We start from the raw sequence: 18,827 nt of genomic DNA, 5'->3' as shown, positions 1-18,827 counted from the left end.
TTTTTTTATTTTGCACAAACAATATACAGTTTAACCCGATTATAACGTCATCGGATGTAACGACAACCCTAATATAATGTCAAATTTTTATCGGTTTCACGATTTTACTATACCAGATAATGTTAAAAAACCTACTTCTAACGACATAAAACCCTGTTTTAATGTCATATTTGAAGCACTCCTAAATTTACAAAATTAGATTACAAATTTTATTCAACAAAGAAAATACTACGTGTTCAGTCCTAGGGACACAGTCCAGTTCCTAGAACGACTGTGGGTGGTACTCTCACCACCTGACTTCGATTTGCCTGTTTGTAGAGAGAGTCGCCATTTTGTATTTTACTTTGACTCGATTCTCGGTCCTCTGAGTAGGCTACCTACAAGTCTGGTTTTTTTTATGCGCGCATGATTTTGGCACTTAATACTCTGTGCCATATTGCAACTCCTGACATGTACTCTTTCATACCTCTAAGCTGGTAACACAGCAGGCAGTATGATTTTATAAACAAGACACAGTCTTGTTGAAAATCAATATTTTAAGGTAATATTTATTTTGTATAACGACTTTTGTTAGACATTTAATAAAATAAATTTCAATTTTTTAAATTTATAAACAAACTGTTCAAACTTTTCTAGAAAAACTAAAATTTATTGTTGTGTATTATATATTTTTTATTAATAAAAATTTAAGATTTGTTTTAGTTTTTCACATTATTTAGTTTTGTTTTATTTATTGTTTTATATTTTTTGTGTGCTCTATTTTTTGTGAGCGAGGGGGCCCGGTAAGAAGAAAATGTCTAGGGCCCCAAAGTGGGTTAATCCGGCCCTGGTCACAGTATTATCGCTGAGATGGAAACAATGTTAATTTGTCTACATTTGGTCGCTTGCTTTACACGTAGCGCCATCTGTCGGCAAAACATTTAACAAATTAATCAAGTACAGTAAATATAATTCTTACAAAAAAAGATATAATTTTTTCTTGTTTCGCGTTTCTTGTTATGAAATGAAATTTTGGTTCCATAATACCGTATCTTCGGAATAAATTCGTTCTTCTCTTTCTCCATCTAATTTCAAATTATTTACATTTAATTAATAAGTATCATAAATATTAGTAGTATTAAACAATATCTAAGTAGAATTTGTTAATTGGTCCTAGAGGTGCCATTGCAGTTACTGCTCACCAGTGGCTGCAATGGCACTTCTAGGATGTGTTTCTCCCTCGTGCGAGTAATAATTGTTGCACCCCTTACGAATTACTGCAAATATACTGTAAATTCCCATTTTTCGGTAGCCATGAATAATTCTTTGATTTGAGTTTGGATTGTATGGAACAGTGTTATGTAAGTTACTAAGCCTTAGAACATGGGTTCTCAACCTTTTTTTTACCCATGGACTCCTTCTCTTAATTTTTTTGTGCACCCCCATACATTGCACAGGAAAAAAACCATATCTTTTTTTCCGTTACATTGTTTCAAATTGAAAAAATATTTTAATACTGAAGCTCTGAATTTCAGAAAAAGTAACTAATGTATTTATGAACTAGCACTTTTAATACCTCTTACCTTGTCAAGATGGAGTTTTGCACAGAACTGGAGATTAGGGTTAAAATAAACTGATTACTTTTATACTGGAGGAAGGCTATAAAGTTTATGGCCTCCCTGAGGAAGGCTATAAAGTTTATAGCCTCCCTTCTTAATCTTCAAGATCTGGAACAAACTGTCGCAAAACGTTCAGAAATGTCATTGTCAAGTGACACCACGCTGATGGTACAAGATTCTCCTAACAGACCCCGGTTTTATAATCTCTCTTTGACGTTTGTCAATGAGATATATATGTCGTTTACGTATTTAATATTTTAAATAATTTATATTCTAACCCTTATGCAAGAATGAGTAATAAATAAATTGACAATATACTGTATATACTGTAGAAATTTAATTTTCAGTAAAACAATTGTCCTGAAGTAGAATTATCCTATAGACCACTAAAATATCACCATGAACCCCAATTCGGTATTTTTTTTCTATGGACCCCCAGTAATGTTACATGAACCTCGTAGGGTCCATGTGGATCCCAGTTGAGAACTGCTTTAGAAGTTTATTAGGCTACTTGCAGGTCGAGAAACTCATCACCATAGACCATACGCTCTATTTTGCAATGCTATAAATCCGTATAAATATATAATGCAAATATTAACAATTGGACTGTTTTATTGTTCAATTTTTTGTCATTCATGTATAATTAAAATTAGGAGTGCCTTTATGCTTCTTAATTAGGAACGCCTTTTGGCCTCCTTGATGAAGGCGATAAATTTAATTAAAATAATTTCCGTATCAATACATCAAAAATTCTGTTGTCAAATTTTCTTAGAAATTTGTATGTGTGGGGCCTCTCTGAGCGCGGGCCGAAAAACCGACCTCGGAGCCCGCCCAGCCAAAAACGATAACTAACTAACCAAAATTAATTAATGTTTATATATTAAATAGTGCTATTTAAAATATAAATTCTAGAAAATATGGAGTTATGTAGAGAAATAATAATAGATATTTTAACACCGTAAATGCTTAAAATTAACTTAAAATATAGAAAAATATTTAAAACTTGAATAATCAGAAAATTTTAATGCTTACCATTAAGCAAATAGAATTCATATGGATTTTATAATTTTGCTCTTTTATATATTCAATTGGATATAAGGACGATGCTATCTTATAATTAAGGCTAAAACATCTAGGGACTACAAACCATATAAGTTATAAGTTATCAGTCATATAATTCAAATACGTAGTAACTTATATGATTTATAAATACATGCCTAAATTGCATACATGTCTTAACCTTACTCAAGATAATAAAAATACAGTACATAACTTTAACTAAATTTTTAGCAATTTAAATAGATTTATTAAATTTAATTTTTATGTAATTTAAATAAAAGGTTGGTAAGTAACAACTCATAAGTAGAATAAACGTCATATTGAAACCTAACATTCGTAACAAAAATTGGGCAAAGTATTGTTTCATATAACAAAAAATTTGCGTTTGTTGTACACATCGCTATTATTAATTTCGGAGATTCTCAACGAAGTTAACAGTAAGACATTTTGGAAATTTTATAAATTTTTTCTATATTTATCCAATATTACTATAAATGGTTGTTTTTAATTCTTAAATAACGATTAAACCAAAAGTAATCTAATGTTAACTAATTTATATTGAATAGATACGTAGTATCCGAGAGACACTAAAAAATCTATTATTTTACTTTCAGCGTTTAGAATAATTCTTACGTAATGCCCAATATTATTATTAATATTCAGAACAAAAAAGCTAACCTAAATTAAAATTTGATGCTGATAGTCTTATGATCGGGGACTGTATTATCTACTTTGGGCCCGGAATGCTATGTTCTATACCTAATAGAATGGATAGCGTTATTTACACTGAGATACTTGACAATTATTTATTACAATCTGTTGATTATTACCACATAGATGGGAGCTCTTTCATTTATCGGCAAGATAATGGGATAATATTGACCTCCTGGATGTTGGATCCAGGAGGTCAATATCATCCCATTATCATGGATTTAGGATCAAAGGCGAAAGGAGGCTATACTGATTATTGAAGTATACTTTTTCCACAGATATGATACCGATTTTTGTCTGCGTCAAAATTCTCTCAATACAATGTTCTTTGTATGTTACACTTATTAATGAAATAATTACGTTGTTCGGATAATTGTATTATAACTATAAACGTAAACATATAAGTATGCAAATAAATATAGTTTTTCGTACTAAATGTGCCTTGCAACATTTTCCAGTTCATTAAAATAGTCTTATGCATTCTTTGGGAGAATTTTGACGCATACTATAAATTATGTAATAATAACTATTTTAATACACTGAATAATAAAAATACAAAGTTTAATATTTTTACACACAATCTAATTTTATTGTATTTGATATATAATTAGTATTAAATGTAATACAGAATATTTTTACAACATAATGATGAAACAATTAAAAATAAATCATTAATAATATAATATACAGGGTGTTTCAAAAAACTAGAAAATAATGCATGACGTAATAACATTTTTCTGAATTTGATAACGTCTCGATTTTACAAAAAACAAATTCCTTCTTCAGATTTGATCCCACTGTAAATTTTTCTTGAAAATTGTATGAAGGAAAAAATATACAGTTCAGACAACAAAAACAAATAACTTATAAAAACAGTTCATGCTTTGCAGCAATAGTACGACAGCACCCAGATGTTAAGCAACATTCATCATTCATTCATCCGTGTGCTGCACAAGAGAAAAAGAAATCTTGAACGTTTGCTTTATTCTGGGCCGGCGCTATCGTATAGGCCAATGTTTCTCAACCTCTAACGAATCGTCGCCCCTTCAACGTAGTATCGCCCCCTTCAATAAAACCGTTACGTAGTATCGTCCCCTGCACTACAAAATTTCGATGCCGAGGGACAAGGCTAACGCCAAATTCGTACTGCATTGAATAGACTAGTGACTAGTATAATGTTATTTGTTTAATTATTGTACGATATAACGAATAAAATATCTAATTAATCTTAATATAGTGTTTTATTATATCGTCCAGAAAATTGTTTTTTCGCCCGCAAAATATACTAATCGCCCCCTCAACATGAAAAAACGCCCACATGGAAGCGATATCGCTCCCGTTGAGAAACACTGGTATAGGCAAACGGGACATTTGCCCAGAGTGGCAAATTACAGTAGTGGCAAACTTTATAAATTTATACAAAATTTTCAAGTGTATTATTTTTAAAAATTTTTATTTACATTATATGGCGCGAGTTCAATGTTGATTGACGGAGCAAAGTGAAGGATTTTAACATAAAATTTTTTTCATTTCATGTAGAGGGATAATGGGCGTGAAATGCATGTTTTGTCCGGACTACATAAATCTTAGAGCCGGCTCTGGCTTTACTAATTTATTACCAAACGTTATCAGCATCTCGTTTTGATAAAATATCTTTGTCTTGTTATCATAGAGCATATATCAGTTAATTGTTCAATTGTTAATAATTAAGATAATCAAAATGTTGTCTTTACTAAATAGACTTAATAGTTAATACAAAGTGGGAAAGAGAATCACCTAACACGCCTGTTACAGAATATAGAATGTACTGTATCCAAAGAATGTACAGTACATTAAGCACATCATGTAACTGTAAACATTTGAGGTAGATCAATAAAATCTTTCAGCAATCAATTCTTCGTGAAATTTTGACTCTAACATGACCCCCTTCCATTTACAGTTTCGGAGTGAGATTGTTGTGTGTTACAAGCATGGCCGCCATCAAGATGGCGGCCATGCTTGTAACACACAACAATCTCACTCCGAAACTGTAAATGGAAGGGGGTCATGTTAGAGTCAAAATTTCACGAAGAATTGATTGCTGAAAGATTTTATTGATCTACCTCAAATGTTTACAGTTACATGATGTGCTTAATGTACTGTACATTCTTTGGATACAGTACATTCTATATTCTGTAACAGGCGTGTTAGGTGATTCTCTTTCCCACTTTGTATTAACTATTAAGTCTATTTAGTAAAGACAACATTTTGATTATCTTAATTATTAACAATTGAACAATTAACTGATATATGCTCTATGATAACAAGACAAAGATATTTTATCAAAACGAGATGCTGATAACGTTTGGTAATAAATTAGTAAAGCCAGAGCCGGCTCTAAGATTTATGTAGTCCGGACAAAACATGCATTTCACGCCCATTATCCCTCTACATGAAATGAAAAAAATTTTATGTTAAAATCCTTCACTTTGCTCCGTCAATCAACATTGAACTCGCGCCATATAATGTAAATAAAAATTTTTAAAAATAATACACTTGAAAATTTTGTATAAATTTATAAAGTTTGCCACTACTGTAATTTGCCACTCTGGGCAAATGTCCCGTTTGCCTATACCAGTGTTTCTCAACGGGAGCGATATCGCTTCCATGTGGGCGTTTTTTCATGTTGAGGGGGCGATTAGTATATTTTGCGGGCGAAAAAACAATTTTCTGGACGATATAGTAAAACATTATATTAAGAATAATTAGATATTTTATTCGTTATATCGTACAATAATTAAACAAATAACATTATATAGTCACTAGTCTATTCGATGCAGTACAAATTTGGCGTTAGCCTTGTCCCTCGGCATCGGAATTTTGTAGTGAAGGGGGCGATACTACGTAACGGTTTTGTTGAAGGGGGCGACAATTCGTTAGAGGTTGAGAAACACTGGTGTAAACGATGAAGTGAAGTAATTGTATTAAATAATGAAGTTAATCATAATTTACTATGCTGTATAAATGTAACATTATTGTCTACTTATAATAGTTAAACCGTATTGTATAGGCCAGTGATTCTCAACCTTTTCTTCGTTACGGTACACTTTTAATAATTTAAAAATTTGGCGTCGCACACGGTTACTTCGGTAAGTACTGCAGGACAACCGATGACGTCATAGCAGTGATTTTTAAACGCAGTTGGTTTTTCAAGTAATATTTTTCAATAATTTTTCAAGTAGTTACCGGTGTTGCCTAGGTAACTACCGGCAGTTACCGGCAACACCGGTTACAATTTTCAAACGCGCCCTAGGAAGGTAGAACCGATTGAACTACTTGTCTGACGTCGCTTATGTATGGGTATTTGCAGTGGCGGCACACTAAAGTGCCGCGGCAAAATGGTTGAGAATCACTGGTATAGAGCGTGATTCTAAGCTAATATCATAAAGTTTAAGGCAAATTCTACTCTCCAAGAGTAAACATGGGATTTGGACACGATTTCCTTCTGATATACAGTACTTGGAGATTGCTATATACATTTTTTGAAAATTAGCAAAATAAACAAAATATAAACATTGGTTACAGTGTCTAGACACTGCAGAGTGAAGGTAACACACAGCAAGTGTCACATAACTTCCAATGATGGCCGTGCAGACGTCCCATTGTTAACTGCTTCATAATCTGAAAAGTTTTTGGTGATATCGCATGCATTTTCAATATATTCTGAACTTCAACATTTCCCATTGGGGAAAACAAAGCACATCGCTGATTTAAAACGATCCTACGAATAAAAATCACAAGATTTAAGTCAGATGAGGTCATAGAGGAAGGTCTGAATATCGGAGAGTTGTTTCTGAACTCATATTTATTGAGAGTTTGTTATTTCTGAAGTATAATTCTATTTATCAGACGATGGCGGATATCTGTAAGTTCGCGCACTTCGCAAATAACTCGGGGATCTTCAAAAAGTTGAGGAGTTTTTTTTTTTAATAACTTTACGAGAAAGTTTTATTATCCAATAAGTCTTATTTAAACTTCGAATTATTTACTTTTATTTTATTCTATACTAAGAAGCGTGTTAAGGGACTAAAAATATATAAAGTTTTTATAACAAAATCTCATAACAGATGGCGCCACATACAATTTAGTTTTTGATTAATAATACAAATGTTATTTTTTAAAATAAAATCTCATAAAAGCCGGGAAAGTTACTCAACTCGTTGCTAGATTCTTTTTTAAACAAAAAGGGCCTTCCTATTGGATAATGAAAAAGGCTTTAATGTCATATCCGCCACTGTTCTCAGAAGTAACAAAATACTCAAAACACTTTAAAGTTTATGACAGGTTCAGAATCACTTTGTATATTATAATCCTAATTATGCGAAATTATAGATAGAATATTGTTCTACAAAATATTTATTCCAATAATTCATAGCAAAGATTTTTTTTTTTTTAATTTTGTTAAAACTGCGACTGTAAACTTAATTATGTAAGTCCCACGAATGTTTGATTAATTCTTCTACATAAATTGATTCTGGTTAACAACTTAATGAAAATTTAAATATTAATATCTACTATTAATCATTTATATCAATATTTTTTCAGTTAGTGTGCCAGAAGATTGATATTATGTTTTACGATGATTTGGCGTATAACCAGTATGAATAATTTCGTTTTATAAAAAGTTAGAATATAAATGATCGAAATTATTAATTCTTAATCATTTCTCTTTGTAATTTCGTACAGTATGAGGTGTAACGCATTTGTCAAATCAGGACGAAAAAGAAAACACTGAAAAATGCTAACTTGAATTATATAAAACATTACAATTAGATTACAAATTTAGCAAGATTTTGGATCTCTAGGAGTACAAGACTTATTAATATGGAGCGCGTGCCTTGTTAACAGGCGTAGCACTAAGGCATAGTACATAATATGAATGCTCATAGTCTAAATTCTACTATGAGCGTATCACTGTCTCATTTCTATGCGTTCATATGCTACCCTTCGTTTTAAATGAGACGTAGGACTAAATGTTTTCATATATAGGTCTAAGTCTAAGAAGCTATCATATACATCAGTGTTTTTCAACCTTCTTGAATACGCGACCCCTTTACAAGTTAAAAAATTCTGGCGACCCCCCAGGGCCATATTTAAACTATATCAGTGATTTTAAAAACTACGTATTAAATTTTCTTTCTTTAAATATCGATCGAAAAACCAATTGTACTATAAAATAAACAGGCACAGCTTTCTCACTGAAATTCTAGTTTTTTTTTTTTTTTATTGTAGTGTAGAACCTATAAACACTTGTCTTTTCTTACACCCGCGACCCCCCGTGTAAGACTTTGCGACCCCGGGGGTCGCGACCCACAGGTTGAAAAACACTGACATACATCATTAAAATCAATAATTTTGCTGTTTGTATCGATACCTTAAACTTTAAGTAAAGTCATGGCATAATTCTTTGAATTTTACTGTTACATATATTAATTTTCTCATTTATTAATAATAAAATACACGATATTCCTGTATATTATATTAATTTTTACTAGAATATTAAATTTAAAATATTTTATTTTTCAGATCAAAGCGGAAGGATCTCCCGATGACATTTTTAAAGAAGTATGTGCTTGCGTGGAGTCGTATAAATGTTGATGCATATCAAAAATGTACATAGTTTTTAAACCAAAAAATTATCGTTAAATTAAAAAATGAAGGGTTGTTGTTTTAAAAATGATAATCTTTTTTTCTCTGTTGATGTTTTGAAAAATTTGTTGCATTATTCCACATTGTTAAATTGATTTAACCAATAAAGTGTCTGTTAGATTTAAGCTTTTTATTGTTAATAAATCAAAGATCATGTTGAAAATTAAACTAAATAGTTTCAATTTATTCCTAGATTTAGATGTTATTCTTTATAGGCGTGTATTCTAAAAATCTACACAAATTTCAAGAGAGTTTTCAAAAACGTTCCATAGCTCAATAAGCGAAAGTCTGAATAATTACTTATGCGCACTAACCCTCGACAATCTTTCTAGAATATCCTTGAGTCCATTTATCAAAGTTTACGTAAATAACGTTCCGTTTTAAAAATAGGATTAAATTAATTCGATCGAAGAAATGTAATATATATTTATATCGAAAATCGCAAAAATGGGAATTCTTACACAATTAAAAGTTTTCTACAATTTGAGTTCATAAACCCCATTGTAGAGCTGAATCAAAAACCAGAAGCTTCGACATTTTTGGAGCACACGAAAAATCAATAATTTTGCTGTTTGTATCGATACCTTAAACTTTAAGTAAAGTCATGTGCAATACTAATAAAATATTGACACTTTAAGTCCAAAAGCGTCAATATTTTATTAGTATTGCACATCGCTAAAATACACGACGAATTACTTACAAAAAAATCCTCCTGCAGAAGCTGCGTGATAAAGTTTCGAAGTCGTCAATACTGATGATGATATGGACGAAGAATCATATTTCACTTTTGATGGAAGTGAGTGTGCTGATAACAATCACTATTTCACCGAAGAAGGGCTAGATGTGAATCCCGAATTCAAAACGACATGGGTAATTAATCAGTCCAAAGGATCGTTTACGAACCTTCGTTGTCTCGTCAAAGAAGTGTATGGCAACGAATACATTCAGAAGAGGCTAGTACCCTTCCTAAAGAAACACTACCCTAGCCAAGGATATATTTTCTGGCCAGACATGGTACTGCTCATTATGCACACGAGTCACGACACAGTTGTCAAATTGGACAATTACTGAATTTGATACATATTCCGAGAGGTCAACGTTCTCAACATTCCGCAACTGAGACCGAATGAGAGATTTTGGTACTAACTGAAGCAAAAAGTATATGGAAATGATTGGAAAGTCGGATCTGCCAAGGAGTTGGAAGATGTGATCAAGGCCAAATTTCACCACTTTAAAGCTGACCACTTCCTGAAGTTAATGGAACGGGTTAAGACTAAAGTCAAATTACAGCTGATCGCGGTCCTGATCATTTTATCTAAACGTTGAACAAACAATCGGCACCCCCAAAAAAGTTATTTTAAAATAAATAATGAATTTTAAACAACTGAAATTTCTTCAGATTTTTAGGATATACGTTCTTACTTTTTAAATTTTAGTGTGCTTTTTGTTAAAATTCGATTTATTTTTAATTAAGTCTAACTGATAGCTGTGTTCCTAGGCATTAATAAATTTTTGTAAGAAAAATAAGAGAATCAACGGTAAGGAACGGTTTGTAATTAATTCAACATGGATCACAAATCAACCACTGTTCAAGCTAACCAAAAAAAAAAAAAAAAACTCAAAAATACTCTTACGAACGATGTATCAAAGGTAATTGTACAAAATTTAATCGTTTCGTAGACTAAAAAATCTAGAAAACAATGTTCAAAATAGTAAATAATCTTATTTTCAAACTTAAGTTGATTTTAACTTATTAGCTTTTTAATAAATAACTAATTTTTTGTAAATTTATGCAACGTTTATGACATTCACCCATCCATTTAAAATATTAGTTCTTAGGTTTCGTATATGTGTTTATCTGCAAGTGATCTTCAATCAAGTCTCTACAAATAAACTTAAAATTTAAATGCTTAGCCGTGACGAATGCAATAGATTGTATAAGGACAAGGAAATGGATTGTTGTATGAACTGTCGATAACCTTTGTGAAACCAACAGTGACAACAGGTTTCATATGAGCAGTTCAGCATATTACCACACTAGATAAAAAAGTATTATTTTCTATTAAAAAAAAAGAAGTATACAATTGCAATCGGAAATAGGCTATAAATGACAACCCGAGGAAGTCCTTATAAAATTATGCTTTTTGAGATAGTAAAGCGGAAGTTAGTTTATGAATTATTTCAATTGAAAAATTAAGCTTAAAAATTATTTTTAAACTTCAAGTATGACAAGAGAATGGAATTCGGAAAATTTCCGGATAGTGTGGAAAGTATGGAAGAGATATCATAAATTTGTATATTTGTTTATACATACAGTCAAATCTCGCTACCACCAGTTAATGCTACTCTCGTAGTGCCAACGGACACTTGTAAACAGACATTGTATATAAATAATAGAATCCTTCAGTATTACTGAAGCCATGATTTTTGTATTGCAAACGACGACATCGCTAAATCAAGTAACTTTCAAATTGTCAAACTCAAACTTGTGTGTAGATCTCATTATTAAGTATAATTTGTAGCGTTAAATAGAAGCTTAGTTGTATATGAAGAGTGAGAGAAAATCATTTAACAGTTAAATGTATTTATTAATGCAAGATGAAACAAATAAATCTGAAATAGTCACATTTTACATAGTTAAAATTAGTATACAAAAGTGTGTAAACGCTGATGGTATTCTGTTTCTGTCTTTCATCCTTAATATTTTTAGAATAATTGTAAAACACATCTGTATTTAATAATAAAAGTAAATAAAAGAATTAAACCAGTAACAAAATTAAATAAATAAACCCAACCATTTCAGTGGATATTCAGCATTGATCACTGTCAATGACTTGTCTTATCCTATATAATGTATAATTATGTGCATCTTTATGTATGTAAGTTACATAGGCCTATATCTCTTTGCATACACTGTGTATATACGTAGCATCCACTCTACACGCTACATTCATGCACTCTTTCATTCAAATTTTTACATAAACACTAAATATTGATACTATACAGTATATATAAATATATTTTTATTTATATTTTAATACGAAGAAAATAAATGCATAAAATTATAGAAATTTAAACTGTTGTAAATTAAAAAGTGACATCCAACCTACAAAGAATTTCCTTGAATCATTTAAAGTATAGAAGATTTAATTAAAAAAAAATAAAACAAATCTAAAAATACACAAAATTGTATCGATGTAATAATTAAAAAGTTAATTATATATTTTGATTAATTAGATTACTATTCCTTTTAATTGATTACACAGGATTTAAAAAACAGAGGATACTAATATAAAGTCAATATTTATTATACTATATTTATATATAAAATAATTTTATAGATTTAATGTGTAAAGTAAGAAATAAAAAAAATACATTTTAAATAATTTTTATACCTATAAAAATACTCTTCATACAACGGGCACTGCAATTTATACGGTCTGAGGACTACAACATGATATATTATGTCTTTCAAGTAACGAGTCAATAAACAGCAATAGTTAAAATTGTGTTCTTTTAGCCTATAACACTTTAAAGATGCTTAAAGATGATAACTAAATATAGTTTTATATGAATGTTTAAGTTCATAAAATTGCAAAGCTTACAAATATAACATGGCACACATGATTGCCTTTCTCATGTTTTTCATACTAAAATTAATTTTGCTATGCATGGATTTTAATTGTTAAATAATGTGATTAGTCCAGGTAGATTGAATTTGAAATATTTTAGTAAATAGATTTGAACTAAATCTGATACAATGATATAACCTTGATCCGATGACCTCATCCCAAATTTCATCTTCTAAACCTTTTGTAGTCCGAAGAGGATAAACAGGATATTCATTGTTATCCAAATAGTAACAATAATCCCGCCTTTGTTCCAATTCTCTGTTTGTTCTAAATACTGTATCATGAAAAATTTCACAAAAATGTGGGTTATAATAAAAAAAATTTAAATGTAATTTATATTCATAATTTAATGCTTTAATTTTATAAATAATAAGGTAAATAAATGGATTAATTCCTTAGCAAAAGGTGCACATTGCTGAAATTATTTTTAAAAGTATTTTCAATGGTTATATAATTTAGATTTAAAGATAATTGAAGTGAAGATAAATAAGCAGAATTATAACCAATTTTTATGAATATTAACTCAAATTATTAGAATAAAGTAATTTATATTNAGAAAAGCAATCGACATTAGACAGATTCTTTAACCCTTTCAAACGGAAAAAACATGACTAATAAAAACGCAACACTGTGTATGTATGCAGTTTTATTAACTTATTACATATAAATAAACGTAGTAAGAAGGTATATATTTTTTATTTTTTAAGGTCTCCAGAACGAATTAATTAAATTCCCATTAAAACCTACGGTAAATCGATAATCGGTTAACGAACAATTCGGATAGCGAACAAACTCTTGGAACGGATTATGTTCGTTAACCGATCACCCACTGTAATGACATATATGGAAAAAAGCTTTATATATTGATGATGTTAAGGGTGATCTTTATTTACTGATGGTTTGCAAAATGATCCTTAAATATTTAAGCATCTTTCTGTAGAGGTAGCAAAATCACTGAAGAGAGACAAATGTTACCATATTGAAAGCTTCACTTACAAATTTTTATGAAAATTATAATGTTTAAATGCATCATTTCAATTTACTTAATTGATATTATCACAAAAAAGAATTATAAGTAACTTTCAAGCAGTTTAAAACGCCTAGAAGTTTGATTTTTCCCCCCTATACAACTTCATAAATAGTGAAGACTTTTTATATTTAATTTACTCATACTTAATTCGTTTGATGTTGAAAAATATATTTACTTTATTAGCAAAGTCTTATTCAACCAATTTTAAGTCCTCGTATTTTTATAACTTTGTCGTTTGAATTTCATGCAAATTTGCTGGATATTTATGGACGATCCAACTCTAATTACAATTACATTCTTTATTTTTCATTAAAGATTCAGAAAGAGAAATCTAATTCTTTTTTCGTTCTTTTTTCATATCTTTAAACAATGAAATAGCTTTTTCTTAAATGACGAAGTAGCCAAGATTCATGTTTCATAGGGTTAATAGTCTTTCAACCTTCTACATAATTATCTGTCAAGTTCTAGTTTTGTGTTCCACTTTCATTTTCCCAACAAAATTCTGTAGATTTTCTTCATTTTTTTAAAGTAAACTGTTCAGTTTAAGAAGACAATTTGGAGTCTCTGTTACATTCATCTTTATCAGTGCGATCAATAACGTTATAACGTTATAACTGCTTTCTGTATCACAGATAATGGCCTTCTTCTTGGCTTTATCAATGTAATAATCGCTAACGTTACCTTTTGAACGTTCCATTGTGCACAAATTAAAGATGCTCTCAGATAAAATACAAGAGAATCTTTGTGCTTAGTAGCACTTCGAATCACGCTCGATTTAAGTTAAAAATTCATAAAATAAGTTATTGAAATTGCTAAATACCGAAAATATATTAATAAATTTTAACAAATTTATCAATTTTTAATGTCAAAAATCAGAGTTATATATCATATTAGTTATTACTTCGCGATCGGGATCGGTAGATGGCAATCTGCAGGATACGAAGGTCTGTTCGATCGGTACATTTTTAAGTAAATTTGAAATTATTCTTTAGAATTTTTTATTGTAAAATGACGTCAAATTGACGTAAAAATGTACATTATCCCAACCATCGAACATACATATAATGTTAAGTAATATTACAATATTTTACTAGAATACAAGTTAAAAATATTGGCGTAAAAGATCACTCGCGGTGGTGTAAACTGCCAAAAACCTTAAATTTAAATATGAAATTATCATTTTTGAATTTTGTTAACATAATTTGCGATATTTTATAACATATAACATATAATTTTCTTATTTAAAGTTACTCTGTACGATTTATAAAAAGGTTGCCCTTCTCAGTACTATCATATCTCTTAACGTACTGTACTCAAAGAAGAAAAAAATATTTTCTCTTTTAATTTCAATAATGATGATAAATACAGTGAGTTAATTTTTCCATTAAGAAAGGATATTGAAAGAATTTCTAAATATACATTTTGCGGCGTGTATTCATACAATCTTCAGAAATTATTAGGCTACCGAATTNGCCACGATCTGGCCACGTGAATAAGTTGAAGTTACATCCTTCTAACAGGAAAAGTAACTTTCGTTATCATGGAATTATAACAAAACCTGCCAATTCAATATAAATGGAAAAAAAATATTATATGGAATTGAACGAAAATGAAAATTTGCTTGATAATTCAACTACGCTTGCTGGAAATAATAAAAACACTACACTCAACAAGCCACCAATAAAACTCAACTGCCTAACCTATAACCAAAGTCTCCTTTTAATTTGTTTTTAAAAAAAAGAGTATGACAAACTTGCCCCGCATGCCGAAGTTGCCCCGGTCTCCCCTAAATATGTGTATATAACTACAGATATATATATATATATAGCTTATGTGTATGATCACACAGATGTCTGTGTGATCATATTTATTTTATTCAATAAACTTATAATAAAAAGTGAAAATTTCGAAGAATTAGCCATTTAAAAATTTTTAAATTATTAAAGTTTTTAATGGTTTAAATATTTAAATAATTAAAAACTTTAAATATTCCGAGGTTGGAATTGAAGATTATCGTTTAAAATCTTAATTTCCGATTAAAAGGTTTTAATATCATCAAAATAACTTAACATTTTTCATTTTAAAAAATAAATCATTAAGTAGTTTTTTAAATTGAAAATATTACTATTGATTGAGTATAGATATAATCTAGTCTCTTGAAAGTTATATTTAAAATAATTTATGGTTAATTAATATAAATAGAATATAAATATATTAATTGTGACGTAAAATATTATTAAATAAAATATATTTATCTTGTATTCTTGGTATGTTAGAAAATTATAGTATATACTTCAGGGCCATATAGTTTATATTAGTACAACAATAATGCTTTATTAATTTAAGACACTTATACATTTAACTACGGCATATCTGAAGAGGTCGAGAGAGGCTCGCAACGTTCCAAATAAATTAAAATCATCGAAACTGTATTAAAAATTATGTTATGCATTTTAAATAATAAAAATTTGACGAAATATAAAGATTTCTTCACACAAGAAAACTCAATGGAGTGAATAAATTTGTGAGGGTCTCATAAATGTGGGTCCTACCAAATGACTTTTCTACCCGCTGTGACAGAGATGCACTTAGCCACTTGCAGTAATTTTGTTTTCTTTTTTAGAACAATACAAAACATTCTATACAGCTTGAAATAGATAAAAGAACATCGTTCATAAAGGAAAAAATATCTTAAAGATAAATCACATTTAGAGATACTGTACATATCAATAGTATATTTTTTTTTTTTTAATATATATAAAGTTTTTGTTTTATATTTTTATATACATTAATTAAATAAAAACAATGCAATCACAATGCAATATAAATTTGTGTTATTGACAATTATTAATTCGAATTCACTATTAAATCAAAGAAATGAAAGTCCAAAAATTTATTTAATTAATATTATAACAACGAAATTCGAGTTACAAGACATATAAATAAAGAAAATGTAAACAAAAATTAATTACAAAATAAAATCAAACATATAATAAATGAAAACATCCTAATGCAATGTAAAAGCAATATAAATGAATCAGTGAACTTAAGAATATTTCATTTCTACTGTTTGTTTAACAGCATATTATTTATTCTCTACACATGTCACAAATAAATTGAACAAACTTATTTTTCACATCCGTACAGTCCACATGAGCCCACAGTTTACACTTGCAGAACATAATCCACTCCTGAGTAGTTCCATATTCTTCATTGCAATACATGCAATAAGTATTTTTACCGTCATTTTCCGGTTCTTTAGGACTTTTCTGCCTCTTCTTTTAGTTAACTTCGAATCCAGTTTCTCCAAATCCATTGTCCTTCGGCAAGTTCTGGATTTTTATCTTTAGTCTTGGCTTCTAATGTGGCTTTGTATGGGGATCCAGTTATTTCTTCTGATTGTTGTTATTTGTGTCCCCGATTGGAAACTTTTCTTTGGGTTTCGGTAGAGGAGATATATCAGAAACTTTCAATATCATTTCATTTTCTGTAGAACTATTGCTTTCACCCGTGGGCATGGTAATGTGAGATGAAGAGGAAGATGGCAACAGCTCAGAAGAGGAAGGAATCGGCACAGGAGCAGAAGGCACTGCAATAGAAAATGTTGTATTTCGAGAATTCAATACAGCACTTGCGCCCATGAAATCATCATCTTGGAAGATGTCAGGATTATAAGGGGAGATTCCGGAACGCTGAAACCCCTTCATTATGTTTTCTGGTGCAAATGCCCGAATGTATGCCTCCTTTATGAGAGGTCCCATTGTGAAGTCGGTAATTCTTACGCCAGGATAGTTTGTCATGTATTTGTCTATTTCCTGATAAAGGTAGGTCTTGAAAGGACCGTAAATAGCAACGTCTAGTGGTTGCATTTTATTGCTGGTGTGTGGAGGCAATGTTATTAATTTGATCCCATTGTCTCTGCATAGGTTAATTGCTCCTAGCGATTTATGGCTTGCGTGGCCATCCAATATTAGGATCACAGGAGCTTCCATTGAAGGTCGGACATATTTGATGAAGTGCCCGATGTATTTTAAAAATAAATCGACATCCATCCAGCCAGAAGGAGCAGCATAGGCAGCAGTTCCTGGAAATGAGCCGAAGAGCAAATTCGGATTTATTCTTGTCCTTGGATAAATGACCATGGGTGGAAGAAATGTACCAGCAGCACTAATGGTTCCTACCACAGTTATGTTCCTCCCTTTATCAGCAGAGGTTATTCTATCTATTTGTCTTAATCCCCTCGTTGCAAGGAATTTCTTCGGTGTCTGGACATTTGACACGCCTATTTCGTCCATGTTGAAAATCCTTTCCGCGGGTATATTGTTATCAATCTTAACTTGCTGAAAGATTTCGAAGAATTTGTTCACCTTTTCTCTAGTAAAGCCCATTATTCTTGACATGCTCATACCCTCTGGTGTTCTCAGTGAGAGGTTTTCTTTCTTCATAAAATTAGCTAGCCAATCTGGACCGGCCATCTTCTTTTCTTCATTAAAGGGATGTTGCAGATTATTGGCTTTTGCATACTGAAATGCTAATCTTCTAAAATCAACCGTCGAAATGCCATAAAACATTTTCTGTAGCGTCATTACATGGTGTTTCAGCTGAGTTGTATGTTCGGGCATGAACACATGTCTAAATCGGCCTTTATTTTGAATACCAGGCGCTTGAAATTCCTTCTTCATCCAGTATTGCAAGGTAGTCCGAGGAATTCCATATTTCTTTGAGACAGAATTTAGGCTTACTTTTTCATCCCGGTAGTATTGGATTGCTCGCCTTAAAGTTTCTTGGTCATATTTATCATTCTTTTTTCTTTTATAATTCCTAACCATTTTCGTTAGAGTTCTGCAGAAATAAAATTAGAGTGTTTCAATAATTGAACCTAATTATTCTTCGAAAATTTAATCAAACAACACGATCAGGGGTAAGATCGGCAACACTGCCGAAGATGCCCCAATAGTCATGATTTCGAAACATTAAGTGGAACCCTGAGAAGAGGGTACCAAGCCATGATCTGATCACGTGAATAAGTTGAAGTTTTATCCTTCTAACAGTAAAAGTAACTTTCGTTATTATGGAATTATAACAAAACATGCAAATATAAATGGAAGC

General features: G+C 30.5%; 2 protein-coding genes across 4 annotated transcripts in view; one reads left to right on the top strand and one right to left on the bottom strand.

The window, feature by feature from the left end:
* The window catches only part of LOC111618366 (adenylate kinase isoenzyme 1-like), a gene marked incomplete at its 5' end in the record, with an annotated part of 16,209 nt that extends 6,763 nt beyond the window's left edge, over positions 1–9,446 (top strand). Inside the window, one exon of the mRNA XM_023359877.1 lies at positions 8,934–9,446. Within this exon, the coding sequence (XP_023215645.1) occupies positions 8,934–9,005 (72 nt within the window). The remainder of the gene's footprint in view (positions 1–8,933) is intronic.
* A 6,623-nt stretch (positions 9,447–16,069) lies between these two features.
* The window catches only part of LOC111618357, a 30,800-nt gene continuing 28,042 nt past the window's right edge, over positions 16,070–18,827 (bottom strand). For all 3 annotated transcript variants that reach the window (XM_023359864.1, XM_023359863.1, XM_023359865.1), the window contains exon 2: positions 16,070–18,560. In XM_023359864.1, the coding sequence (XP_023215632.1) occupies positions 17,105–18,560 (1,456 nt within the window). In that variant the 3' untranslated portion in view covers positions 16,070–17,104. The remainder of the gene's footprint in view (positions 18,561–18,827) is intronic.

The sequence above is a fragment of the Centruroides sculpturatus genome, unplaced genomic scaffold (genome assembly GCF_000671375.1).
Source record: "Centruroides sculpturatus isolate CEXI.00-Female unplaced genomic scaffold, Cexi_2.0 scaffold189, whole genome shotgun sequence".
NCBI classification, from domain to species: Eukaryota; Metazoa; Arthropoda; class Arachnida; order Scorpiones; family Buthidae; genus Centruroides; species Centruroides sculpturatus.
This window is presented reverse-complemented; position numbering and strand designations above follow the sequence as displayed.